This window comes from Lasioglossum baleicum, chromosome 11, assembly GCF_051020765.1.
Source record: "Lasioglossum baleicum chromosome 11, iyLasBale1, whole genome shotgun sequence".
Classification (NCBI taxonomy): Eukaryota; Metazoa; Arthropoda; class Insecta; order Hymenoptera; family Halictidae; genus Lasioglossum; species Lasioglossum baleicum.
In genome coordinates this window covers 11,200,711-11,228,655 of record NC_134939.1, presented here as the reverse complement: position 1 = coordinate 11,228,655, position 27,945 = coordinate 11,200,711, and the positions used below count along the sequence as shown (strand labels likewise).

The 27,945-nt window shown below is 39.7% G+C and overlaps 1 protein-coding gene across 6 annotated transcripts in view; it reads left to right on the top strand.

Annotated features, from left to right (window-relative positions):
* The window catches only part of LOC143213517 (uncharacterized), a 108,594-nt gene extending 88,187 nt beyond the window's left edge, over positions 1–20,407 (top strand). For 4 of the 6 annotated variants that reach the window (XM_076433437.1, XM_076433440.1, XM_076433441.1 and 1 more), the window contains 6 exons: positions 3,950–4,220; positions 5,216–5,702; positions 9,962–10,263; positions 14,395–14,650; positions 17,943–18,838; positions 18,951–20,407. In XM_076433437.1, coding sequence (XP_076289552.1) covers positions 5,442–5,702; positions 9,962–10,263; positions 14,395–14,650; positions 17,943–18,838; positions 18,951–20,127 — 2,892 coding nt within the window. In that variant the 5' untranslated portion in view covers positions 3,950–4,220; positions 5,216–5,441 and the 3' untranslated portion in view covers positions 20,128–20,407. The remainder of the gene's footprint in view (positions 1–3,949; positions 4,221–5,215; positions 5,703–9,961; positions 10,264–14,394; positions 14,651–17,942; positions 18,839–18,950) is intronic. The other 2 variants (XM_076433442.1, XM_076433439.1) reach the window with 1 other exon arrangement.
* The last annotated feature ends 7,538 nt before the right edge of the window (positions 20,408–27,945 follow it).

Sequence of the window (27,945 nt, the reverse complement as noted above, 5' to 3'; positions counted from 1 at the left end):
AACGCGATGACGTACTACCGACCGTCGCGCGACGAGGTGTGAGGTTAATATAACAATTTTTTTCTCCTAGACCCACAGTTCTTTTTAAAATTTGTTTTTTAATATTGCATTGTTATCCAGTTCTAAACTATGTTTAAAGTTTCAAGTCTCTAGTTCATCGGGAAGTGGTTTAAAATTCGATTACAAGATTTGACGCATACAACAACAACAACTCGGCAAACTAATGTAAGCGTGGTAAAAAAACGAAACAAATTTGTTCTCTGCTTATTCCAATTGATGCAGAAAATTTTTATTTTGCACACATTTATATATTTGCATATTTTTCCGATCGATGTGTATCAGAGAAGAACATTAGATATTATTATTTCTAAATATTGCTCTAAGGCTAGCAGTGATTTACGCGGGATTCGGTGGAGGCTGAATAGAAATTGCAACGGAAAATTTCCCTGGAATTGCGAAGACACCGGACTTCGACTAGCTTATCGTAGAAAATCCCCATGGCGTCCCTATTTATATCTAAGCGCGAAGTTCACTCGATCGGATAATTGACTGAGCCCAGGATGAAAATAATATTCGCAGCGATGAAAGGAGAAATTTTGCGCGGAGAGATCCGCTGTAAAAAACGTTATATTCCTGATGGTGAGTAAAAAATAATCACAAGACCAGAAGATGAAAAGGGCTGCACGTTACAACGTTCGTCGGAACACAGGGTCCCTTTCAATATTGTCTGAGAACTACACGCGGGCATTAGCAATCTTATGACGATGTTAAAAAGCCATCAGCTCGAATGGCTGCGTTGTGCACACTTCCGGAAAAGTCGTTTGAGAACTACTTGAGAAGTATATTGTGTCCACGTTACGAACAGAAATATTCTATTAAGTGTCTCTCGTTAATTTCACGATGCTTGTCGTTCCCACTTTCGTTCGATTGTTTCGAAAATTAATTGCACGTCGATGAAAAGATCGCGAAGTGAGTGCAATTACAATGTAAGTACTTTTATTAGATTATTGCGTGACACAAGAAAATTCCAGGATAGAAGAAACTACACGTTACAACTTCATTAAAACAGTGAGATGTTTAATATGTATTAAATTAATGTAATATAAATGAGAATATTTCTATAGGAACTCGGCATCTATTCAAGATTTATCAAAAAATTCAAAGTAGTGAAATTTTCTGGATGCATTAGTACGGGAAAGAAAATCTTGTCTGTTTTAATCAGTGACTTTACTTGAGCTCGTTTTTGTCAAAGATAGCTGTACTCGTTATCAAACTGAAAAAATTACCCTGCAACTAGACTTCGATAGTGACAAAAGTGATAACGTCAGATGAGGACGAATTAAGATGAGAGCAAAATGTAATTTCATCAAAGACTAATTACAATGTATTAGCAGCTGATCCGACGTTCCGTTCCGCAGACACTAATCGCAGAATCGCATCTCTGCAAGAGTGCAAGTGTTACCTTTCATTTTTCTCGGAAGATCGAAAGAGTCTTTCATCTCCTAAAGCCGTGAGCCTGATCGATTCGTTTATTTCGCGCGATTTGCTATTTTCAAGCGGGATTGATGAGTGGGGCGATTCTAGATCCTGGATCCATCTTGCTGAACGTTTCGCGAAAACGAGCGGAAGAACCGTTCCGATCATTAACCGAGCTTCCGATCAACCGGCTGCAAGCTGAACTTATCTTGCCATGCGTGAAAAAAATGATAAAAATCACTCTATATAACATATAACTCGTAATTTCATCCCACTTGAAATTGTTGAATCTTGTTGAGATATCGATCTTTACTCTTTTAATCGTTTATATGTACAGAAACAATTTAATTCTGAGTGGATTGAAAACTGGGCCAAATTCGCAATTCCATCTGATTTCGATTCGACGCTAATTAACACGCCTCCAGCAATCAGAAACACCAAAACGCAAGCCGAGCCGCCAAATTTCGAGCAACAATTACAGCGTCCGCGAATTCGTTGCAAACGCGACGTCCCCAGCTGTTAATACTCATTTATTTATTCACCGGTATCTCGAAATAATATGTCTCGAATTAACAATTCATCCGGTTATCGCGGAATCAGGGGAGTTGGATTAGCGGTGTCATTTTCCGTATCCGGACGCGGCCGACGGCGATTCGACTGGCGTGCACACCGTAGCTGAAATCCTGTCAAAATGGCGGGCCTTAATTACAATGTCCCGATGCCGTTGTCCCGGGGCTGAAACCAGATAATGGAGGGACAGGGCGGGTAAAACACGGCGACCTGGGTCGCGAAATGCGTTTTCGCGGGGACGGAATTAATTAAATGGCGGCCGGTATGGAAACCGGTAGGTAAACCGGCGAGAAAGCAGAGGCTCCGTTGATTTTGATAAGCTCGAAACGCTTCATGCCGGCCAAGAACGGTTAACCCTGCCACCGGTCATTTGTCTCTCGGAAGCTTTAACACCGGCCGCATCCGAATTGCAAATTCGAGATAATGGAAGACGTGCGGGTGAATATAAACTAACCCCGCCCCCTATAACCCCCGTTTTTCCCTCGTGCAATGGTCCACGGTTTCTTTGACGGCTTCAGAGCCTGTTGTATGGAGATCAACCTTCGCATACAGCACGCCAGAGCTTAGGGGTTCATTATCGGGGGCGGGACCAGCGTAAAATACCAGATGACAGATAATTTGTCAGAAGATACGCGGCCGTGCCGAATTTACGCTGTTGCGAACTCGTGCGCGACCCACGTTTACGAATTAATGGTAATGGCAGCCTCTAGCTGGACAAATGTCGATGATTAGATTCGTAGATTATTGGTTTAGGTCCTCCCATAGCCATTTTAGTTGGTGCACAATTTTAAGAAATATTCTATTTCGAGTAAGTAAATCTGAGCGCTGGTCTACTTAATAAGTTTGTATAACTCTTACAAACGTGGACGAAATGACAGGATTCTTTCCAAGATCCTACAAGGATTACTATACTATACGACGTGTAATAGAAATGTTGATGACATTGGTGCTGGTAGAACACGGTACACATGGGTTGTGTATCTAATGAAAATTTTGAAGAATATATTTCGTTAGTTTATGCCACCGAGAACATGTTTTACACGGAGAAAGTGTCGAACAGAATTTTGTTACGTAGATGTTCGTTTGTTAAGCAGCACGCGTTACTTCGGTTTAGTTTCACTCGCTATTCTAATTTTCGTGCGCTGCAACGGATCCTGCAAGATCAATAACACCTCTGTGAGATCGGAAGGGATAGAATTACTAATGGTTCCCGCTGAATGTTTCAGCTTACGTACGATACAAATTGAAAAATCCTACGAACATCCGCAGCAAGCACCAGAATATGTGCTCCGTTCGAAATGGATATCGAAAGGAAAGTGATTTAGTATTTTGAAGTTTAATAACGCTATCGAAACCATTTACATTCAACATTTTACTGGCCTCCCTTTCATTGTACCTACCCTTAATTATACATTGTTTGATAACAATCAATGAGCGCGTTTCTGCAAAAATTTCATCACCGGACACCCCCTTCTCGATCTTTAGTACTTATGCATGACACGCGATAGAATATTTAATTCCCAACGCCCGCATACATAATTAATGCACTGACGGGTAACGTGCTCGTACGAATGCTATAGTGTGCAGCTTGTTTGCGAAACGAGGACCGATGCACACACGCCCACGTGAAATTTCTGCATTACGAGGCGAATGGCGGTCGTAACAATCAATGAAACGTAACCGTTGAGTAATATTTATGATCGGGCACACGAGATTTATCGCATGCGGTGCAATTAGATGATCTGCAAACACATCGCCGACTGAACGTGTGCGGGCACCTCGCTAAACGCCGTGTGTGTGCACAGCTGTTGCGCTTAATCGCGCGGATCTTTGATTTACCGAATGCTAAAAACCGCGTCTCGTCGTAAAGGCAGGTAATCACAAGAGAGGATGTTTGTTTCAGATAGAGTTTGTAGCTGGAAAGGTGAAGCAGCGTCGCTCGACTGCCGAACGAACGAATAGAGAGGAACCGGGCCAAGGTTGGGATCGTCGCCGAAATCGTCTAATTTCCGGGTACCATCCAGGGATGCGCCTCGCCCGCGTCGTGAATTGATGGTGATTTCGAAGGAATTTAACGCCACGGTCTTAAATCGCGATTTCAAACAGTGGACGCGCTGCAGGCCGTCCGTTAAATCTATGTACTATGGCATCGGCGAGCTACTGGAGCGAGCAAGGTTTGTAAAAAGCTGACAATGAATGCACAGCTTGACAAGCTTTGGGAATACTGAAAGAAAGAGAGTAGAGAGTAAGAGAGAGGTAGAAAGTTTAACCAAATTCTCGACCCTTATGTCTGTGGTCGTCAGGAAGAACGCCGCATGTCACATAATTTCACTTTCCAAGATATTGCAGTTTAAAGTTTTGATCACTAACGCTTTGCCATAGGATATTTTAAGCCTTTCGAATTTATTTTCATAATTTTTTTCTGATAAACATGTAAATCCTATACTACAAATCTCAATTAATGCATAAACTGAAATTTTTTTAAATTGTGGCATGCGGCGTTTTCCCTGGCAACCACGGATATAAGGGGGCAGACTCTCGTTTCCAGGATTGCAAGGGTGCGGGATGCGCCTTCTCATTTCTCGATAATGCAAAGATGAGGTATTTCAATAGTCAAAAGCGCTAAATAAAAGATCAATCTGGCCCGCGATCGCCCTCAAAAGTCCTAGTTTTACGTTTAAGAGGCGTAATTCGCATTATTCGACAGCACGTAGTACAGTGGGCGTACAAAGTATTCGTACACCTTCCAAAAACGAATAACTTTTTCAAAATTGGACCAAACAGCTCGAGTTTTTTTTGAGACGTTAGAAGGATTACTTTACTTGACTACTGAAAACCCCCATCTTTATCGAGAAATGAGAAGGCGCGTCCCGCACCCTTGCAATCTTGGAACTACCCCTTTAACACTTTCAATTTTTTTTGATGATCTAAAACTCGCCCCAACGAGGATTTATACAATTTTTTTGTGAAATCTAAATATTGCCTCTCTGGAAATACTTCTATGAAATAAATACATGTTTTTGTCAAACATTACGAGCGCAAATCGCTAGGTCCGTTTGTCAGTTCCAGAACTGATTCGCGTGATAAAGTTGTTCGTAAGTCAGTTCCAGAACTGAACTGAAATTAAACATGTAAATACTAATCAATCCCTGATCTGTTTCGATTACAGACCATTCGTACGGGAAGAATAAATACAAGGATCACCGATCGAGTGTTAACCACGCGTCGATCGATTAACTTCCTCGTCCTCGGCGAGATTGTAGCTTGTCGGCCGGCTATGCGTCATGTCGTCCTACGAGGGGCACGTTTACGAGCAGAATCTAACTTGAAGACGAGGTGCAAAGCCGCGGTGCAACCGCCCTGAGAACGCCTGCGGAACCAGCTTGTAAATTACAATGTCAACGCCCGCGACGGATTCGCTGCCGTCCACCGTTCCCGGGGAATTGACGGCCGCACTGATACCGACCGTGACCAAGATCGATACGCGGCTCGACGTCAACCCCGTCTCGGTGGTTTTGGCGGTGTCAATAGTCTGCATTTTATCGCCGATCACCGTCTCCGGCAACTCCATTATCCTGGCCGCTTTCTATCGGTACAAGAGGTTGCGGACTGCATCCAATTACCTGCTGGTCTCTTTGGCCGTCAGTGACTTCGGGGTAAGCTTTAAAGCGCAAAGGAAATACACGAACAGCTCGCCGTCCATCAACCCCTCCGATCCTTGTGTCAATAACCGGGTAGTACCTCGGATACTCGCAATTTGCGTTCAGCAATCCGTGTTGAAAATTCCTCGTGTACTCGCAATTTGAGTTCAACAATCCATGTTGAAATTCCTCGTGTACCACTTCTGTCTGACAGCTCGGAAATTAATTGAACGATGTTCTTGCTAATTGTTCGAATTTCATTCCATTCCAGAATTCCATTCTGCGTGCATATATTCTAAGGCCTTGTACAGAGTAGAACATTTCGACGAACTGCGCCGCGCGAAACGCGCATTCCGACGAACATTTCGACGAATGGCGATCGGAACTTCACCCTTCCGTTTTTATTCAGAATATGTATCGTAGAATCATATAAGGACGAAAATTCATCATGTTGCAACATCTCCAAAAATTCAAGTCATTTAATCGCGAATCTTCAAGTCATTTAATCTCGAATCTCGAATCTCGATCAGATCTCGAATCGAATCTGTCCTTAAAATACTTCGTACAGACCTGAACATTACAACTCAATAAACTGCCAACATTTTCTGTATTTCTTTGTGTAGTATACGCCGCTGCAGCTCCCATAGTTGTTCGCAAGAAAATCTGGAAATAACACAAATCCGTTCCGATCGCCATTCGTCAAAACGTTCGTCGAAATGCGCGGTTCGCGGCGAAGTTCGTCGAAATGTTCTAGTCTCTACGAGGCCTACCGTTAAGGGGTACACTCCTTCTTCCAGAATTGCAAGGGTGCGGGATTCGCGTTCTCATTTATTGATAATACGAAAGTGGGTTTTTCAATAGTGAAAAACGTTAGATAAAATGCAAATTACGCCTCGCAAACGCAAAAATAGGACTTTTAAGGGCGATGGCGCCCTAGATCGATCTTTTATCTAGCGGTTTGATTGCTGAAAAACCCCATTTTTGTATTATCGAGAAATGGGATTTTGTATTATCGAGATTACACTCCCAGGGTGTAATCACACCCCTGCATGTTTTCATTGCAAAATGTAAAAAAAAAAGGTTAACTGCCGTATTTGTGAAATTTTGTTGACTCTCATGACAGTAAAGATTCAAAAAAATTTACTTCAATATATAAAAACCCTCTACAGATAAACAAGTAAATTTAATAACTTCTATTTTTGTTGAAATTTTCCACTCACCAAGTTTTCATGTATGTTTTTATTAGCCTGGAGTGCTTTTACACGCCTATACGCAGTGAAGGTTAATCACTCTGAATATTTTGCAATGTGTAGGCTGTGTTTCCGGGCAACAAGGAATTAAAATTAATTAATTGTTTCGATGCTAATTAGCAACGTTCAATTATTTACAGAGTGGTCTAGATTGTTTCCAACCCCTTCAGACCTGGCACATGTTTTAATACTCATTTATATGAATGCCGGAAACGGTAATAATACCTCCGTGCGAAATAAAAATTTTGTACCTGATTTGTAACAAACTGGAGTGACATAGAAATTTATTTTCTTTCTTAATACATTTAACAGGTTGAAAATAGTATAACAATATTTTTAAATTTTTTAAATGTTTTCACTGTTTCAAATTACACCTATTCATTTTTGTGGAAAATGCATAAAATTGAGATCTGTTCAAACATGTATAAATAGAAATCCACATTACAGAAAATATGAAAAAATGACGTACGTCTAAACAAAATGTTTTTTCTACGAAAGTTATCCAGATAGAAGAGAGTGCAAACAAAGAAACATTTTTTATCGAATTGCATCAGGTGCAACAGGGCCGAGGTCACAGAAAAAAGGGCGAAATCTATTTCGGAGCAAGTATCACTAAAAAATACGTGCAACGCAATTTGTATATACTCTAAATAATTCAATTGTTAGAACTCGATTGTTTTCCATCGAATAAACGAGTTTTTTGAGATGCGTACACAATAAATGAATATATGATGTCGCTCGTTTATGGAATTCCGCGAGAAAGAGGTAACATTTTCATGCGACTTTGAAAATTGTTTTCCGAGCTTATCGAAGTTCATGCGTGGCTGCCTTCTAAAAGTAAATCGTCATTAGCATAATTAGCACAACGAGATGACAGCAGGGGATTTCATACTCGTTCCGTTTCGAATTCACGTGCGAATGAGATTTTGCATTCCCCTCTGACGAGTTATATAATTGCGCAACTAGTGTGAACACTGACCTCACAATTGAATCGAAATCAAACTTTATAATCGTTTCAACGGAAGAGAGAGAGAGGTTCATTTCATTAGCGGATTTCGTGTCGTCGCGTCGAGTTGAAATGATTTTAGGGAGAGCGTGATCGAACTTAATGGCTATTAAAAATGTTTGCGAACGACGCGAAAGATTCGCCAATGATACTCGACGAAGGATGGTGGAACGGGATCGATGGTGGAGAGAGAATTATTTGCTTTCACTCGGCGATCTGTGTAATCGCGGAGAAATTATCAGAATGAAATCATGATATCCGCTTATATGCGCGGGGAATAAATCGATATTCGCCAACCGAATTTTAGCGCGCTAATGCCCATGAAAAGCATCAATTCCGTCAGCGTTACAATCAGCTTTGTCAGACCGAAAGGAGGCATTGACACTGAAGAGGCTCATTGTTCCCGGAGATTAATCCACTATTTTAATTAGTCAGCTGAACACTGTGACAAAAGAACGAGGCACGAGGATTCTTCAAATATAAATCGCCCTTAATACCCCTGTCCTACAGATATATCATATCTTTATCCTCCTAATACAACTAATTTGCACATCACTTCCCCATTGTTAATTTTTCCTCTGATCAAATACTGTTGTTAGGTATTTTTAAGAACGGTATTCATTAATTATTGAAGAAAGTAGATGCATTTTTTGTGCAGTCGGAAATATTGTACTAATTTAACCAGACCCTCTTAATAATGAAGACCAAGATCAATCGAAGCCGCAATAAAAGCAGTCATTGACTTATAAATGAGAAACCAGTCACTTTGACTTGACAGTATCACCAGAACAAAGACAAGGCACTATGAAAAAGCACAAAGAGAAAATAATTCGATTGTTTGAAGCCTCTAATAACCTGACACTTACGCAATGCGGACTGACCTTCATTTCTAATACCGTTGCGAACACCTATCCGGTTTAATTTCACAATAGGTTGCATCGGTAGTTATGAAACGCGATAAAGCTTTCATTTCCTGCGGGTTCGCTTCCTGTCCGTTGCTCGTTCCACGTTGCACGGAAACTCTGCCCAACGAAAAAGGGCAAGATGCCCTTCGTGGACCTAAGTGCCTAAGTGGACCTCGGACATAACTCTTGCCATTACGTTGCGCTCAAACATGCTGAAACATTAGCAAACCACTACCACTACACTTCAGTACTTTACTCACGGATTTATTTTTAATATCTTTTCTGATGAAATAAAAGTTACCAACATTAATTGCAAGGAGCCGGAATTAAATGGAAAGTTATTTCGTTGCAAAATGATTTTAATTATAATAGTTGATAATAATGTGGTAGAGTATCTGGACATTCTTCTGATGCTTTTACCGTTCCATGTTTCACGTACACCCTTTAAAACAGAATAACTTTTTTATGATTATACCAAAGGACCTGATGTTTCGTAAGCAATTAGAAGCATTGGTTTACTGAATGATGTGCAAAAAATATGTTCTAAAAATTACAATTTACAAGGTTGTAAGCAAAAATAAAAAAGGCACTTTTTAAAACTTTTTTATTTGGGACCTTCATAAAAATTTTAAATATATGTTTTGTAGATTTATAGTAGTTACACACACCTGCTGAAAATTTCATCGAAATACAAGCGGTTAAAAATTGTGTGAAAATCGTAGTTTTATTAAATCCACAGAATCGTACATCTTTCGATGCGTGTCGTTTTTTCCTGCGTCAACCGATTTCGATGAAATTTTCAGCATGTGTATAACTAACACAGATCTACAAAACATATATTTGAAATTTTCATTAGAGACCCAAATAAAAAAGTTTTAAAAAATCCTTTTTTATTTTTGCATGTAACCTGATCAATTGTAATTTTTGGAAATCTTTTTTGCGCATCATCTAGTAAACCGATTCTTCTAATTGCTCACAAATAATCAGATAGTTTGGTACAATTATAAAAAAGTCATTCTGTTTTAAAGGGTATACGGAGACTTATTTTACTGAGTGTATTCATTTTTTCCATAAAATGCGCAGTCCCTTTACGATCGATGAAATTTTTGGAAGGTTGGAGTGTTCATGCCCTTCGGAATGAAGCTGGAGCTGTCAGGACTGCCCGAGAATGGTGTATCCACGTTGTGCATCATTCCGTATTGCATCGTGATCGCTTTGTGCAGCGTCAGCGTGTTGGTCACGGTTGCGATCGCTGTCGATCGACTGACATCGCTTGCGCAACCGCTCAGGTACAAGAACATCATCACCCACAGCAGCATCGAGAAGTACATCGCCGTGTTCTGGATCTATGCGATCGCTGTCGGCCTCTCGCCTTTGATCTACGCGAAAGCTGTTGGCGAAACGCAACCGCACAGGTCAGTTACCGTTATTATTAACATTATCGACCCTTATTTATTCGTCCCTTATTTTATAAACCTTTTTTGCAATCAGAATCAACAGGGCTGAAAAAGGCTCTATTGAGGACGAGACCCCTATGACAAGATTGTATTAGCGAAAAACTATAAATAAATCGGGTTGATTATTTAGAACAACTCGTTGGGACAGAAAATAAAAAGACACCAGAATAGAACAAACAAAAGAAAGACCCTTGATAATACTAGTTAGAGCAAACAATGTGCGATAGCTACTTTATGATTCCACAAACGTTTGTTATAAATGGACTGCGGATCTTTATGCATTCATGAAGAAATTGATTGGGTGAAATATAAAAAATTCAAGAATGTTGTAACGATGCTTTTAATATAACACAGTCATTAAGGGATTAAATCAATTTTTATGTTATACTTGCTTCCAACAATCAATGCGAAACATTTTTATTTTTATTTTTATTCATTATCAAGATTCTTTATGTAAAATAAAACTGTTCTACCTGAATTGCAACAAATTGGAGTGAAATAGATATTGACTTTCTTTCTCAATATGTTTAATAGGTTGGAAATAATGTAACAGTATTTTTAAATTCTTCTAATGTGTTTACTGTTTCATATTACATTAATTTACGCCTACTCACTTTTATCATAAAAGCATAAAATGCGCCGTCGTCTACCTATCAGATACATATTGTACTTGTGCAAGGGAAATAGTATATTCGAAGACATTTATCTTATAACAAAAGATTCTGGGCACAGAAAGTAGCTAATCTGGCTTTATGAACGAAGAACATCACGTTCAAGTAATGATTTGAAATCACAGACAACAATTACCTGGTAAATTGCAGCAATCGAAAGTGTCGAACAGATTTATTCGCGTTCCTCCTCGAGGATCTATGTTCGACAAACATTCCGAAAATTGCTGAAATCAAATTAACCAGCAGTCACGTTCCCCAAACAAGGGTGGCAGACTGCTCTTGTACTTCCGCAGTCACGCGTTCTCCATTGAGAACTCGTCCCGTCCACGTTTCGTTCCCTCACGTTTCTCAAATACACGCGCCGCGAGAGCAAAACAAATCTAACGTTGAACCACACAAACATTTTTTTCCCCCCGTTCGCTAAACACTCCTTTGTGTCACGGACTTTACTCCGGGAAAAACTGCGCTACCGTGCACATAACTATTTCATTGTTCGAGGCAGTATCAAACAGTTTTCACCTTGCCGAAAATACTAAAACAAGTGGGAAGCTCCTCTGACGTTATTCGGACACGTGTCTTCTTCTATTAAACTTGAAATATAGAAATAATCCTTCGCAGAGGAAATATTTGTTACCTTCACCTGAATAATGGACACAGTTCATGGTGATTTTGTATAAAACAGAATTCTGTGATTGAAGTTTGATGAATGCACGCGCTAGGGATATTAACTGGCACGTTTTAAGAGTTTGTGTTCATTTTTTTCATATATTCTTCCAACGTGTTCAATGTCGAAATTTGAATATTCGCCAATTTTTAGGACAAACACCATCTGGTAGCTACTTTGTTCTCATAACGTTCTAATTACTTTATTAAGTATAGAAGTGAAACATTTTAAAATAAATAATTACACAGAAAGGTGTTGAACTATTTACAGAATGTAAATGGAACATTCTCCGCCTCGGTGTTTCTCGCACGGCCGCAGTTACAATTGAATCCAAAGCGCATAAATGGCGAGTACTATGGTTGCAACTAGGGATGGGATCAAGTACCTCGCAAACAGGTTCGAACTTTGATCGATTGAATTCGAACTCTGTACAAGTACTTCGAAAAACAGAAATAGTACTCCTAAGTATACTCGAACCTATACCAGACAGTTTCGAACCTTTTAGAAGTACTTTGGTAAACGTAAATAATACTTGCAAGTATATTCGAATCTTGGTCGAACAGATTCGCAACTTTTATGAATATCGTACCGGAAATTCTCTGATTTTTTCTAATCATTATTTTTCTTACGTTTAAAATCAATTATGTTGTCCTCTAATGCATAAATAATCTCTATCGGAAATATTATTCTTAAATAGTTACGAATTTAATAAAGAAAGTGCTTAAAACCTACTATGCAGTTCTGATTTCCAAGATTCGGGTACTATTTGTGAAAGATTCGATTCCTTTCAACATAGAAGTACTTATAAGTATCTTTTCGAAACTTGTAAGTACTCATTCCGAGGTTCAATGTCAGTTTGTATAAAATGAATACTTTTCAAATATAATCATTGAAACATTATTGCTTCTAAGTAGTAATCAAAACCCATGAAATGAAGTTTGGTTACTGAAATTGACTCGGATTCGCGAGTACATATTGAACTTGATCCCATTCCTAGTTGCTACGCTAACTAATGGTTTCGCCGACATTTCCACGATTCAGTATAATATCGGTATCATGTAATCCCGTCGCATATTACGGGGCAGCATCTGGCATTAAGCAGGGAGGAGAAACTTAGGCACAGTAAAAGTTACAGGTTCGAATACAGATTGCGTGAAAGTGATCGATACACCGGCACCATAGGGTCGACCTTGGCACGTGTTCACGTCGCCATCGATGCAACAAACAACCTGTCCTTTGTATTCATCGGGCATTGGACAACGGACTGATTTGTCCCGTTTATATAACTTCATTGTTTGCCGAAGGAGACCAGCCGGGGACAGGATCACTCTCCACGGTGTCGCCTACAAAGTGGTGGCCATTTTACGAACCCCGTTGGCCACACGACAAAATTCATCAATGCAAATTTTATACTTGATAAACCCCTCGACGATTTACTGCGAGAGATCCTGCTCCCCTGGCGAATTTCTGCGAGGTTCTCGAAAATGTCATGCGTTACAGAAACAAACAACATTCACAAGTAAATAGTCTATGATGTGCAAGTACCACAAATCTTTTTGTACATTTGTAATAGAGAATTTATGTCATTGATTTTCATGGCTAAAAATATTAAATGTAAACATCGTAGGAATATTGGGACGTCAAACTAAGAATAGGAAGAAATATTTAAAAAATCGCATGTCTGGTTAGTAGTTTATAAATAGACAGCGGATAATTAAAAAAATTTTCAAACACATTAAGAAAGGAAATACATTTCCATTTCACTCCAGTTTGTTGCAATTCCGGTAGAAAATGTTTATTTCTGCATAAAGATCCGCTGTCTATTTATAAAACAGGCACACAATGATATGCCATTACATGAAAAACGTACATTTTTTCCGTGGGTTTTACCTCTCTTGCCTGGATTCTACAACTGTAAACAAAATAGTATTTTATTTGCGGAACCCTGAGGTCAGCTCGGTCATTCCTGGGAAGTCGTGGGTGTCATCTTGAAAAATATATTCTCGGAACGAAGTCCTGTGAATGCACCAAGTAAGCAAGAACGAGAAAGAATTATATGTCCTAGATGACGAGAACGAAGTGTAAATGTATATTTTATAAACAGCGTTTTAAAATCATTTAAAAAATACATTCGTTTGAAAATCGCTTGAAGAAACTTCGTACCTCACCATTTCGTCAGGATCAGATCAATAGTTCTGTCTCCTCGTAAAGTACTCAAGTTAAATCACTCTTTAATATTCTCCACTTGGCCAACAATTTCTCGAGCACCATCGAGTGTAAGAAGTTCTTTTCCATCTTGATTATATTCACCCTCCTGGCCCTTGTTATTCGCAGTCGAGCAGTACCTACGAGGCAAATATTATATTTCAGTCTTTGGTGTGATTCAAGGAAAAATATTTTTATTCGAACAGCGTGAAAAATTCGAATAAATAAGAATGGGATGACACGTGATAATTTAAATAAAAATAGTCTGCATTGATTACAGTACATATACAGGAGTTACATAGACATTTCCGGTTTTAATAAGGAACCGAGTAACTGCATAAGCGCACCCGTTATGCAACGCCCAGTACATTGCAATCCCGGGAAATATTTACGCAAACTCTGCCACGAATGCTCCGAGGTTACGTCGGGGTTGAGCGACGCCATTGAACCGGTCACAAAGGTTCAAATTAATTAGACGGAAGTCGAATCGCGACGGGGTTACACAATACAGCCGGCTAACGAGTCAAACCGATTCGTTTTCTGTTACAGTGAAAGCTGCAGATTCGGGACAGCCGTGTTACCCCCAGTTAGGGTGTTCCTCGTGGTGGCGGTATGGGCGCCCAGCGCCCTTGTACTTATCGCCTGCTACATGTACGTCTACCTGGTGGCGCGTGCACACGCACGTGCAATTTACACGGTAGAGCTGTCGTTCAGGCATCAAACGCAGACCTTGGCGTTGCCACGTTACGGTCAAACGTTGGCTGTCACGGTCGGCGCCTTCCTCATCCTCTGGCTTCCCTTTCAAGTGAGTACCACCAGCCCCATAAATCTCCATTACCATCCGAACTAGACGAGACAGACGCAAACACCAGTTCAATGTCACCCGGGATTGTCTGCACCCCGCCAGAACCAGAACCACCCTTCGATAAACTCACCGGCGGCAGATGAGAGACCTGCTTGGACGACTTTACGATATTTTTAGTGGACTTTGATGTATTGTCTCGTACATGTGTTGAGAACATACACAAAGTAGAACAAGCAATAATTAATATTGAACCTGCTAAATACAAGCCATCAAATTAACACTGCGCTGAGTAAATTCTTAAAAATTAAACATGTCCTCCGACCAAGACTAATTCCATTCTATATGATTTCTTTTCATTTTACGGGTATAAAATTGATATAATACCTCATTGAACATTCATCATTGATTAAACATTTAATCAATTATTCAATTTTATTCGGTCAAATTAATATTGAACTTGCTACGAGCGATTAAATTCGAGATAAATTAACGAGACTGAGTAAATTCTTAAAAATTAAACATGTCTTCGACCTACAGTAATTCCATTCTATATGATTTCTTTTCATTTTATTAAATATTCATCATTGATTAAACACTTAATCAAGTATTCAACTTTGTTAGACCAACTTTGGGAATAGTCGACTATAAATGTACAGTAGTATATTTTGTAATTTTATTCGTGGAATGTAAATTTTAGCTCGATATCTAAAATTGTTTTTTATAAAGAAGTTGGATCGACAGCTTCGAAGGTCGCATGAGCCTGATCGATTGATACTGCTCGAATCGACAGGGTGAGCGTGGTAATGAGGTTTTCGTGACGCGACTGTCTCCATCCCCCTCGTCCGAAACTTCCGTCGGCTGAAGGGTGAAAAACGACGTAACTTTCGAAATTGCGGCAGCGTGGAACTTACGGAGAAGAGCGGAGTGGCCGAACGGGATCGAGGGACTAGCTTCGGTAAACTTCCGGTGAAGCCGGCTTCCTCCTCCTTTTTTTCCGTCGCGTCGATTTTCTTGGCTGTCGTCGAAGAAACTCCGCGACAATTACGAACAATTTCGTCGCTGCGATGCTCGAACAATCCCGGCACCGTTTCGAACTAATTAACTTTCACTGGGAACCTTTTCTGCGACCGTTCATTACAGAATCTACAATCTCGCTGTTCCGTTCAATCGTTCTGCTTCTTTCCACTTTTCGTTTTTTCTTCAGATTTTCTAGAGCGGGAACTTGACTACGAATTAGATGTGCATTTCTCGAAAATTTTCCTGACAAAATTGCATCAGCTCCAACATCAAATGTAAAAATAACTGTTTGTCAACATACACGGCTTAACTCGTAAATATACCGCAGACTAGAAATATATATAACTGAAAAAATTTGATTTTCTGTTTAACATTTATATCGTAAAAGTTTAAATTACCTTCTGGCGATCAAGTATTCATCGCCGCTCATCGATCAATCTTGCAAATAGTTCTGGGGGGGGGGGGGTGAATTTCTATTCCGTACATAATTTTTAAACGAATTCAACTTTACAAAAATGATGACTAGACAGCGAATCTTCATTCAAAATAAATTTAAGAAAATTTTTTAATTAACTTAATGTTTTTATCGTTTCGAATGGCACCTTGTCATGAATGCATCAAATCCGCTGTCTAATGATTACTGTCTTTCGTTTACATTTTACACGAATCGGGAGAACCGAACGGAAAGAAGAAAACTACCATAAAATAGTATCCTTCTAACATTATTCTTCAAATTATAGTAGAGACTTGTATAATAAAATTGTATGTTCATTCGATTCGATACACCTACGTGAGAAGTGAGTAGGTGTAAGTTTTTCAAATTGTTAGAGAAGAAAAAGACGTCTACTTGTCTCCAGTGTTTCGCCACCGGTACAGAAAATGTTTATAAAACTGCGACGGTCTATTTGTCACAGCACATTTACCTCCAGTTCGAAAGTTACGTCGCCGATGCATCACTATAATATCTCCAGCGAAGTATTAACAAGTCGATGTTTCCGAAGACCACATTTATCCGAAGATCTTCGACAAGTTCTATCCTTATGGATGTCGGTGTAACTCGGCTGAATTGACGTAATATACCAGAAAGCTCTTTGGACATTCAGTTCGCGGGTGAAAGAGACCGAATGCCAACTACACAGAGATTTTGGCTCTGAACAGCCCCTAGCAACTTTCATTGACGGAGGTCAAGACAAATGGCTAGAGTTTCGACCGTGCCCCCCTTCCCTCCCATTCCCATACACGCGTCATGATATAGTTCAGTCGCATTGTTCATGCTATACGAGCGTTAGAGCAACCCACGCGGACAGGCCGAATGAAAGGCTATATATTCGTTTAAAGATAATTATTCTGAATTTCCGATCGCGCGCGCCTGACCTTGGCCTTCTCGTTTCTGCAGTGTGATCGATCAGAACGACCCCTAATCTCCCCCTTATTACTCAAGCGACTGCTTTTTATTTGCAGCTGAGAAATTATTGGGTTGCTCTAAAAGATCTTCTCGCGATCCGTTTGATGCTGATGGGCTACATAAGCAATAACGAGCACATTCTTATTTCGTATGCTGAGCTGACGTTTTATTTGTTTAACTAGGCAATTTGTTCGTTTAAACCAGGTGTCGGCAAATTACGGCCTGCAGGCCAATTAATTATGAAGCTATCAGATAAGATGGCAAAAGATCATCGAACAAAATGGAAAATATTGTACTGATTGAACTTCATTGCTTCAATAGAAAAATTGGGTTTTATTTCACCTTAAAATGCCGAAATTACTTTCTTGCCAACCAAATACGTTGTTTTATAAAAATTACAAAACTGATCTTATTTAGATTTTTACAATTATTATAATAACACTCGATTAAATAAAGAAATTTATTGAATAATTTCTGATGGAAGCATCTGTATAATTTCAATATAATCAAAAAATAAATGTAAAACTTTTAAGTGAAGTTTTTTAATCTTCAAAAAAATTCGGAATAAATCAATTTATATAGATAAATATTATGTAATAAATGTGTAATAAATATTAATATATATAGTAAAGATACAATAGTATCTTCGAGTTGGCTACTTTTTCGCCCGGCGAGCCTAAAAATTAAACGATCTGGCCCTTCCAAAAAAAATTTGCCGACCCCTGGTTTAAACTATTGTTCCGAATGAACATTCTATATTGTAATACTAGACAAAACTATACCATAGAGTAGAAAATTCTACAAGAAATCAACAAAAAAAAAATTCGAACTATTAAATATTTATCTAAGAAGATCAATGTATCTTTGCAGACCTGCATGCTGCTGGACATTTTCTGCGGCACGGACATCTTATCGGAATGGGCAGTGGTATGGTTAGGGTTACCCATAATGGCTCACAGCGGAGTAAACCCGTGGATCTACGCGTTCCACCATGGGGAGATGAGAATAGCAGCTGGAAAGATCACGAAAGAACTAGTTGCACTACTTGGCGTGACTCCCAGCAGGTATGGTTGTTCTCCTCTTCGAAGAGGATCGGACACCCACATGGAACTAGCAGAAGTGAACAACAGCCACGACGGAAGAAGACATCCTGTAGAAGATCGTTTCACGGCAAAGCAAAATGGCGGTCTGTATACAAGCAGAAGAGGTTTAAACGTCTCCGGAAGACACACAGACATCTCGCCGGAGCAAAATCTCGATCAAACGTCCTGCGGTAGCAGGCAAGCTGACGTCGCTGAAGAGGACATCCACGATCTGACGAAGATGCTCGATCTGAAGTACATAATCGACAGAAACCACATGATCGATTCCAACCACAACATAGATAAGGTGAAGAACCTCAAGTATCTATTAGACCCGACGTTCAACAAGATCAGGCACCTGAGACGGCTGAACCATAAGAGATTCACCAGCAAGAACTTCTCGAAACCGTCCGAGCTCAAGTTCATCTCCTATCAGAACCTGAAGAGCGAGTGGACCTCGAACAAGAAAACCTTGCAGATGAATACGATGTCGGATCCGGTTCTCAGTGTTGATAGTCCTATGGTTCACACCAAGGACTTTCACGATGCTCTTGGCACCATGAATACTAAGAAGAGGAACTCGAATTTGTGCTCCATGTCGGACCCTAACATCAAGGCTGCCACTGGACAGTCTGAAGTGAATTTACGGCTTCCTGCTAGCGGCCATGTTGTGGACACTCACAGGTGGGTAGACGTTCAAAACCGTGATCTCTAATTTTTATAGAAATTTATTGCAGGACACCTACTGGTCTAATACTACGCAGCTAACAATATACTTTATCCCACTTGTTCACAGGTATTCAGTGCAGAATCTGAACCACAACAAGTGTGATGGAGGTCTGGCCAAGCACGTGATGCTGTCCCGTCAACTGGAGAGCCACAGAAGATTCCAAATCTTCTCCAGACCCCGAGTGAAAATCAACACTCACTCTGACAGCTCAATGCGCTGCTTAGAACCCAGCATCGATCAAGCAGCTAGGATACTGCAGGCTAGAAGGAACATGGAGATCCTGCGACATTCCGGGTCGATCAACGCGATAGAGCCTCAATCAGTCCCGGCAATACACTCGGAACCACCGACGCCAATAGATCCTCTTCCCCTAGCATCTTTAGAAGAGGAGACTATAAAGAGCATTGAAACACCGAACCCCTGTATCAATTTAGAGCGAGCAAAATCTCCATTGGGAAACAGGAGAAGTCCAGTAAGACACTCGGATCCAGTGTTCCCCTCGGTTCTGCTGAACATAGAGGACTACAGCGATGACTGTGGACCTACTGGCAGTAGCAGCCAAAATGGCACCCCGAACGAGGTACCAATGAATGGTTTACTTCCTTCGATGGACTTATTTGAAGCTCTGATCAAGAACTCTGAGCCCATCTTCGCCGAGCACGACTCTACAAGGTTCAGCTCTAGAAGACCTTCGGATTCAAAATGGTCTGAATCCTCCAGGAGTCAAGAGGTCCTGTCGAATGTCACAGAACACCAAACCTTCCCCTCCTCCTACTCGGTGAACAACTTCCAGGTCTGCAACAGCGGCAGCGATCTCAACGATCTAACTTCCCTAGATCCCTTTATGTGTCCCGATCCACTGACCTCGTCGCTGCGAGAGTCCTTCTTCACGTCCTTCGAGGAGAACGAGGAATCTATTCTCACGCCGGATTCCGAACGAGATTCTATACCTTACGAGACCCCGTCCACCATGAACCTGAAGAGAAACGACGCCTATCAACAGAGCAGGTCCACGGAGTCTGTGTTCCGCAACAGGTGCTTGTCTACTACGTCTTGTACGATTCTACAACTGCCTCGAAGCAGATCACGAGTTAGACCTAGCACCGTCTATATCCTAAAGGACACCTTGAAGAAGAAGAGGCTGGCTCCTCTAGCCACGCCCACGCCGACGGAGATTTGCACGCCCACTTTTGAATTCGTGTCGGAGATCAAGGGCGACAGCGGTGTTGGAGTTAGGGTATAGGTCTTTAGGGTTTTAACTGTTTTGGGAGCGTTTTATGTACAGGGTGGTTTCACTAGGAGTTGAAGTCTGACTGTCTCCTTCGGTTCAGATGGTACAATGTGTGGAAAGTCATTTATCGACTGCGGATCTTTATGGATTTATAGCAAAATTGAGTAGATGAAATTCAAAATTGTTGGACAATTCTAAATATTGAAGTTGTCAATATATGATTTCTCCTCTATTAAATTCGTTAAGGGAAGAAATAACATTCAATTTGGTTTTTAGTTCATGCAGACAATTTTTATTTTGCATAAAGATCCGCAGTCTAGTCATGTATATTTCTCATTCCGGCTTTAATGCTTGGATTGTGAACATTTTTCACTATTTATGATCGCTGGACTGCGGATCTTTATGTTTACGGTGTTAACGAGATCTTCACTATATGCTGACCATAAACAGTTGATGAATTGAGTTGATTCAGAGATGCATAAAAAACGCAGTCCGATGATAACCATGACTCGATTCGTTCCTCGAAGTTGAAGTTGGTTGGCATATGCTTCATTCATATTCATAGCATACAGAACACTTATTTTATACCACCGCAACTGAAGGAGATATACATGCATCCAACTATCGGACCACTCTATGTATATCCGTACGTGTATAATCGAATTTGACGATCCCCAGGGTCGCAGTATAGTTCGTCGAACGCAATCACGTCTGTATTTTTATAACAGCTCGGAGCTTGCTGGAAATAGTCTGCCTGAACGAGGAACGCGGCGAGCAAGGATTTTTCGGAACCATTCGCACGTTCATGCTGGTCTGTGATAGTACGACGTGTCTTCAGTGAGATCATTGGACGATCGGAGATATTCTGTTATTGTAGCTGGCCAATGATCATCCGTTCGACTCTGAAAAGTTCTTTGCCTCTAGATACCAAGAAGATGAACCAGCTAATGGAATTTTCTATCCTCGAGAGTCTCGGAACTGACGTCTTCAAGCTCTCTGTCCACGCTGAAACGACATGTACTAGCTACTTTTTACCACTTCGCCACATGTTTTATTCGATAAACAACAAACGGGCCAACACTGTGCGCATAATACCACACGACCGAAGTGAAAACTTCTATAGCGTTTCACCTCGGAGCGTGACGGATTAGACTCGTTCATTGTTGTTGAAGTTCTCACTTGAAAATTAAGGCAACAAGGGGCGGCAACAAGTTGCTCGCCGTGACTTCAGCGTGGACATACACTACTGTGCAAAAGAAAGAAGCACCCGGCCATATTTAATAGAAAAGCGTAAGAAATGAAGTAAGAACACACTAAGTTTTGGAAAAAATTTTATAAAAAAAAATTAAACCGACTTCGAAAAAACCCACTGAAAAGTATGAAATAATTTCCATTTAATTTATCTGAACACACACGAACTTAAATACAATACAATCTTCTCGGAGGCGGCGCAAAAATTAAAAATTTTCCAAATGACAGATGATGCTGATTATGATTTCATTGGAATATGATGGACTTGGAAATCAGTAGGTGGGAAGAGAAGATACATCAATATGTGAAAGCATGTAGAAGAATTTGAGGATTTTCGTAATTTCCAGTGTCGACAATTTCAATTTTGCGCCGCCTCCGAAAAGATTGTATTGTATTTGAGTTCGTATGTATTCGAATAAATTAAATGGAAATTATTTCATACTTTTCAGTGCATTTTTTTAGTGCGTTTTTTCGAAGTCGGTTTAATTTTTTTTTATTTCACACTTTTTAGTGGACCGAACAGAATTTGTAGAACACCGTAGGATGGTTTTTCGGTCTTATTGGTTACTTGCAATAAAAATCGCGAAGAATGAAAAAATACAAAATTTGTTTTCGAGCGACCAATCGGGAGACATACCCTACAAAATGCAAACGGTTTCGTTCCGATTGGTCCATCCATCTCGGCGTAATCGGTGAACAGACATAGAAAAAAAGCTAAAAAAGTAACCTCCTCCTTTTTCGAAGTCGGTTAAAAAAGGATTCCGCTGTTTAATTGAATAGTTCTGAGAATTTGTGTTATTGCGGATTATCTAATACTTTAAATGCGATAAATCATTGTACAATTTCTACATAAAGATATTGTTTGTCATTATATCTAGTAATTATACTGTAATTATACTCTTTCTTCTGCACAGTAGTGTAGCTTGACGGGTGCTATAATCGCCGTAAGGGCATGTATGCACCGAGAAGCTCAAAGGCAAATAGCAAGAGATTGCTTATTCAGGAAGTTGTGCACTGCAACACGGTTTGCATTCCAGGGTCGCATATATGTCGGTTGCATCTTCGAGGTAGATATACGAGGACTTTCGCGTCGGAAAACTGTGCCAAGCGAGTTCCACGAGAGAGTTTCCCAAAAAATGCTAGGGAAATGTAGCAAGTTTCCCTAGGCTAAGGAAATGCAAACTGTATTAACGTTCGTGTACCTGATTACCGTCGACGACTCGCAGGCGAACAAAGTTCACTAACATAATAGCGTAGCTATCCATTTTCTGTTTCCCACGGAACTTCGCCTTCGAGTGGCGTCACACCGACTTTTTTGCACAGTCAACGAATCTTCTCGGTCGCGTTGCCCGCATTTCGTTCTTCTCTCCAACATCTTTGCTAGTCGCAGAATTATTCGGTATTCAGTTTCCGAGCGAAATTTACGAAAGAACTGTTCGCGAAATTGGTTGCGACATTTTTTTAGGAGCGCCGTGTACCGCATATTTTAGCGCGGAAGATGTAGATAATTTAGTGTAATATATTAAGTGATCGATGTTGCGAGCGATTGTTTACCAAAGTCTTGATCGTGTTATGAGAAGATTCTGTGTTGGGAGAGACTAGATTGTTTAAGGATACTGTACAGTAGAGGGAACGTAAGGACCAAACAATTTCGACAGTCGATCCTCTGGGCGTCGCCAGTCCTTGATTCGTAGCTGGTCATTAGGATAGTTTTTATTGTGATCACTGTGGGTGGTAAAATTGTTGAAAATGTAGTGCCGATTTTATGTGCATCGTTGTGAACATCTTCGAATTACCACTCTTCTGAAGTTTCATTGTGAAACTTTTTGAATGAAACATACGCTTGTAAAGACAGCTTTTTTTAATTAGGAAACATATTGTATTTTTAATGACGCGCGGAAATTTCAAACAGTAGGAAAATTGAGAGAATTGTTCAACTGTTTCAAATATTGAAAGAGAGAAAGTTATATTTGCCTCGAATGTCTTGCAATTAATGCAAACGATTTTTATTCAGCTGCTGTGTCTTCAATTTTGAGTTTCCATAAAGATCTGCACTCTAGTCATTATATTTAATGCAGCTCTTTATCCCATGCATTTTCTATGGGATAATATATTTGGATTTCTACCAGAAGACAGTCAAATTATGTAACTGCGTATGAAGAACGAAAGAAAATGTACACTTTGCGAATATCGAAGCCATAAAATATAATAATTACAATTTTTTTGTCTTATTTGTAACAATTCGATCACCCACAGAATACTCTTTTGTTTTGTAACACTCGGAGATATAGTCTTAACAGTTCGCTAGTCCAGATCCGTGAAGTATAACATTTCCGGACCGTGTTCGACGGTCCTTCCAACCACTCAATGCCAATTAAAACTACTTTTATACATAAGTTCATAGATAGATTGTCCCGTGAAAAATGAAAATTATTTTTCTCGTACGTCCGCGGTATTTTTTCAATGCGAGCTCTCCTTTCTGCGCTCACCTGTGTGTATACGTGTGCGTGAACGATTGTTAGAACGTCTCAGAAAATATTTATACACTATCGACCGCCTTCTCAATAACCCCTCTAACATACAAAGCGTAATTTTCGTTTTGATAATTACCAAATTAGAGAGTCAGAATCTCTAATGTTAATTTTAACAAATGAAACAAGTCAACCCCTTTAACCTCTGCCGTATTTTAACGAGTCTAACAAGTATGAATGGTACGCCTTTCTTTTTGGATGAGATAAAAGCTGATTCGTTTGTAATCAATAGACTGCGAATCCTTATGCATTTATGAAGAAATTGGTTGGGCGAAATATAAAGCAGTAAAAGATTTAAAAAATTCAAGAATGTTGTAATGTTGCTTTTAATGTAACAAAGTCGTTAAGTGATTAAAATGAATTTTTATGTTATTCCTGTTTCTCACAAGCAATGCAAAACATTTTTATTTTGCATAAAGATCCGCAGTCTACTAATCAATATGAGTAATCAAAGTGAAGTGCGAGTAACTAGAGGTTAAGGATTAAAAAATATATTTTGAGGTCTCCAAAGCTCGAGTGCAGACAATTTTCTGAGGCATTCTGACGTCGATGAAACTGTCTTTACCTTTCAGTTGTCGAAACTCTGAATGCGTGTATGCAAATGTATATGTATAGTGAAAGACGAATCACACACGAATCGGTGCCGAGATATAGTAGAACGAGATCCTTGCGGATAAAGGGTAATCCTTGGCAAGTGGGAAATCTTGCCAGAGATGACAACCACCTGTTCGAGTTCCCAATCGGACTCGATAGTCCTGGCAAACCACACTACTCAAACAGCAACGCGTCGCTCAAAGTAAATGGAAAGTCTCTTATAGCAGCTGAACCTCGATTGCTTCAGATAATGGATCAATTCTACGGTAAAGATAAACACTGAAGTTGTTCGCGGTGAATGTGCACGAAACACATTCGTTATCATTTGAAGAAACCCTAACAGGCCTCAAAACCAGAAGAAATTTATTTTTCCGAAACGGATTATGCATCGAATACGTAGCCAGGCAAATCCAGAATCCAAGTCTGTAGCAATCTCAGATAGAAAGTCAGCTCCTTGTTAGTAGACTGCGGATGTTGATCCATCTATAGTGTTCACGAATACGCAAATAAAAGTAGCTCTTTATTTATCCAACACGAAACTCTAGAAATTCTGTAGAGTTTCTCATGTATTTTCGAATTCGCAAGAAAAGTGGCGTTTACTTTTTGAGTACGAAACAATTGAAAATGATTTAGTGGTGTTCCTCTTTCACTACTAGCTGCTTCAAATGATTAATAAAAGTGTTTATTTAGCGAGGAGAATATGAACCCTTGTTTCCAACAAACAAGAAGAAATCTATATTTGCACAATGATTCACCGTCTATTGTTCTCAGTTCAGATTACGTCGCGTTTGATCATAGTTCCCCGTTTGCCTTAATTTACAGCTTCCAAATTTTCAAATGCGATTGTCGCAATTGAACAACTCAAATTGAAGAGAATTGAACTAGTAATTGGAACACGTACACCTTAGCATCCATATCGAGAAACTACGATTGAAACATTTCGCTGCGACGACTGCAAAACGATGTACAATCAATTTTTTTCACCCCGAACAATGGCGCACTATTTTGCAAACTACCATACGCCAAGAACGTGCAAAAAGCCTTGCGGAGTTTGTGGAAATATTTTTAACTTTCTGATTCTCTCAAGGCTGCAAAATCTCAGTGTTCAAAAAAAGATGCATCTATTCGCTTAGTTTGCGAGAGAGTAGTGCGCAAGAAATTGTCTCGGGAACGAAGGAGTGCGCCATTGCGGAGTTAATTATGGTAACGCGGCGAGGTAACTGCGCGTGTTTCGTTCCTTAATTAATGGCGGTGCGAACTGTCTTCCATTCGCGTGGACACGAGGAGGAAACGGAAGAGAACCATCGTCGTGGCGCTCGAATTACAGCTGCGGTTTCCGGCGCTTCCAAGTACCGTGTGCTCGACAAGGTATCTCCGTACAAATTAATCGAGAACTACCGCCTGGTTTTACGAAGAAGTCTTCTTCGTAACAAGACGAAGAAGAAGAATTCTTCGCTGTAGACGCAAAACGTTTCGTTCCATGTCGGAATCGCAAACGAAACAGTTTCATTTAAAACGTTGCTCACCTGTGCGAGTGTGTTTTCAACAGAGACGGGCTTTGTCACCGACATAGATGAAAATTATGAAAAATTAATCAAAAAATGAAAAAAAAAACAAGCAGTATCATTTGTAAGACAGTGTACAAATTTTTATCAATGTAGAAAGTGTCAAAATATGAAGAACAAGCGCAGCTTTTTGTTGATCCAGACATTCTAATTGTGTAGTAGGAGATAATATTTCGTCCACAAATAATTGCGCGAATTTTAATCAATATTAAGATTATCAAATAATGGTAAAAAATTTTTTAAAAAAACTTCGATTTCTTGTTCGATCCAGATGTATTATCTTTGATACGAAATAATGCTTTCTTTTAAATAAGCTTTAACATTTCTAGATAACGGTTCCGATTAAAAATATAAAGAGTCTCGAAAAAGGTGAAAAAATAGACAGATAGCTTGGTTCCAGCAATATTTAATTGTTGAGCATCTCTATTGAGCTTTTCACCGTGAATTTCACGATTTTATGATTACGTAACGCGCATCACAGTAAAATTTTGGCAGAGTTCTCGTTTTACCCGGAACATGATAGAATTTTACGAATGTCATTTCCGAAGCAAACCTTTGTAAATCGGTCTGAAATTACCCGTATTTGCGCAAAGCACCGCAGTCCAATTAATTATTTGCGCATTTGCGGCCAATAAAGCCGTTCAGCGTTCCCGAGAAGTCGAGAGTGTGTGAACGCTGTCAATTAACGTTGTGGTCTGTTTTGTCTTGCGTTTGTCGTACGTGCTGGTTACTCGATTGGTCGTTACTCGTTACGTTGCCATGAGAGCAACTACGATTGTAAGTGATTCACGCGGAAAATTAAATACTGCAACAGTTTGGCAGGAAAAACTCCCTCCCACTTTGTATGCGAATATCAGTTCTCGCGAGCAATCGAAACGAAGCCGAGAAACTAATTTTCTATTTTCTATATAAGAATTTCGTCATGTTCCAAAGAATATAAAAAGCTGAGCTTTGACAGATCAAATATGAAGCAAATGCATCGAGCTGCAGTCTAATAATAATTACACAGGGTGTGGCCGGACGGGTGGTACAACATGTAAAAAATAAGTCAAAATAAAGGAATAACATTTTTTTGTTTGACACTTCGTTTTCGAGAGAATCGAGTTTGAAAATGCAGCGAATACACGTGCTATTGCATAGAAATCGTCTGACGCGTCTGACCATGATCAACCAATTCTACTTTGTGCATATACTAAAGCACTCGAACCTGGCGGAACTTCTAAACTCGATTTTCTCGAAAACGAAGCGTCAAACGAAAAAATGTTATTCCTTTTTTTCATCCCCTGCTCGGTTGTGCCACTCGTCCGGCCACGCCCTGTATAAATAATGTATATTTTAATAGATATTTGCAATTTCTACAAAGCTTCGAGAGTGCCATTTAAATATAATTTTTCGTAGCTGATATTGGAGGAAAATTATGCCCGTCTCTGTATTACGGTGATTAGTCGAGCGCAACGACATTTTACTAATCAAGCGGGACAGTCTTGAATGAAATGTCGTGAAACGATTGCGGATAATCGTGTTACCTCAACGAAGAATGATTATTCATTAAGCAAACGATTCTACTAATTCGCTTTGAGTTTATTACGTGTATTATACCTTCCGTTACATAGCGTTTAATATTACTGGTTTGCAATACGATGTAAAGATGCGGGATTAAGCACGCAGTGGACATGCAATCAGACATATGTTTTTGTATATATGAAAGAAATATAATATATCAATTAGATCCGAAACGTAATGAGGTTACTTCTTTATTAAAAATCTATCAACACATTTCTTCCTATACTTTACATGTCATATATTTTATTTTGCAATCACAAAATCCAGACAATTTTCTCCGAGCTTATGAACAAATGTTAGTGTGAATATTAGCGTAGACTAACGGA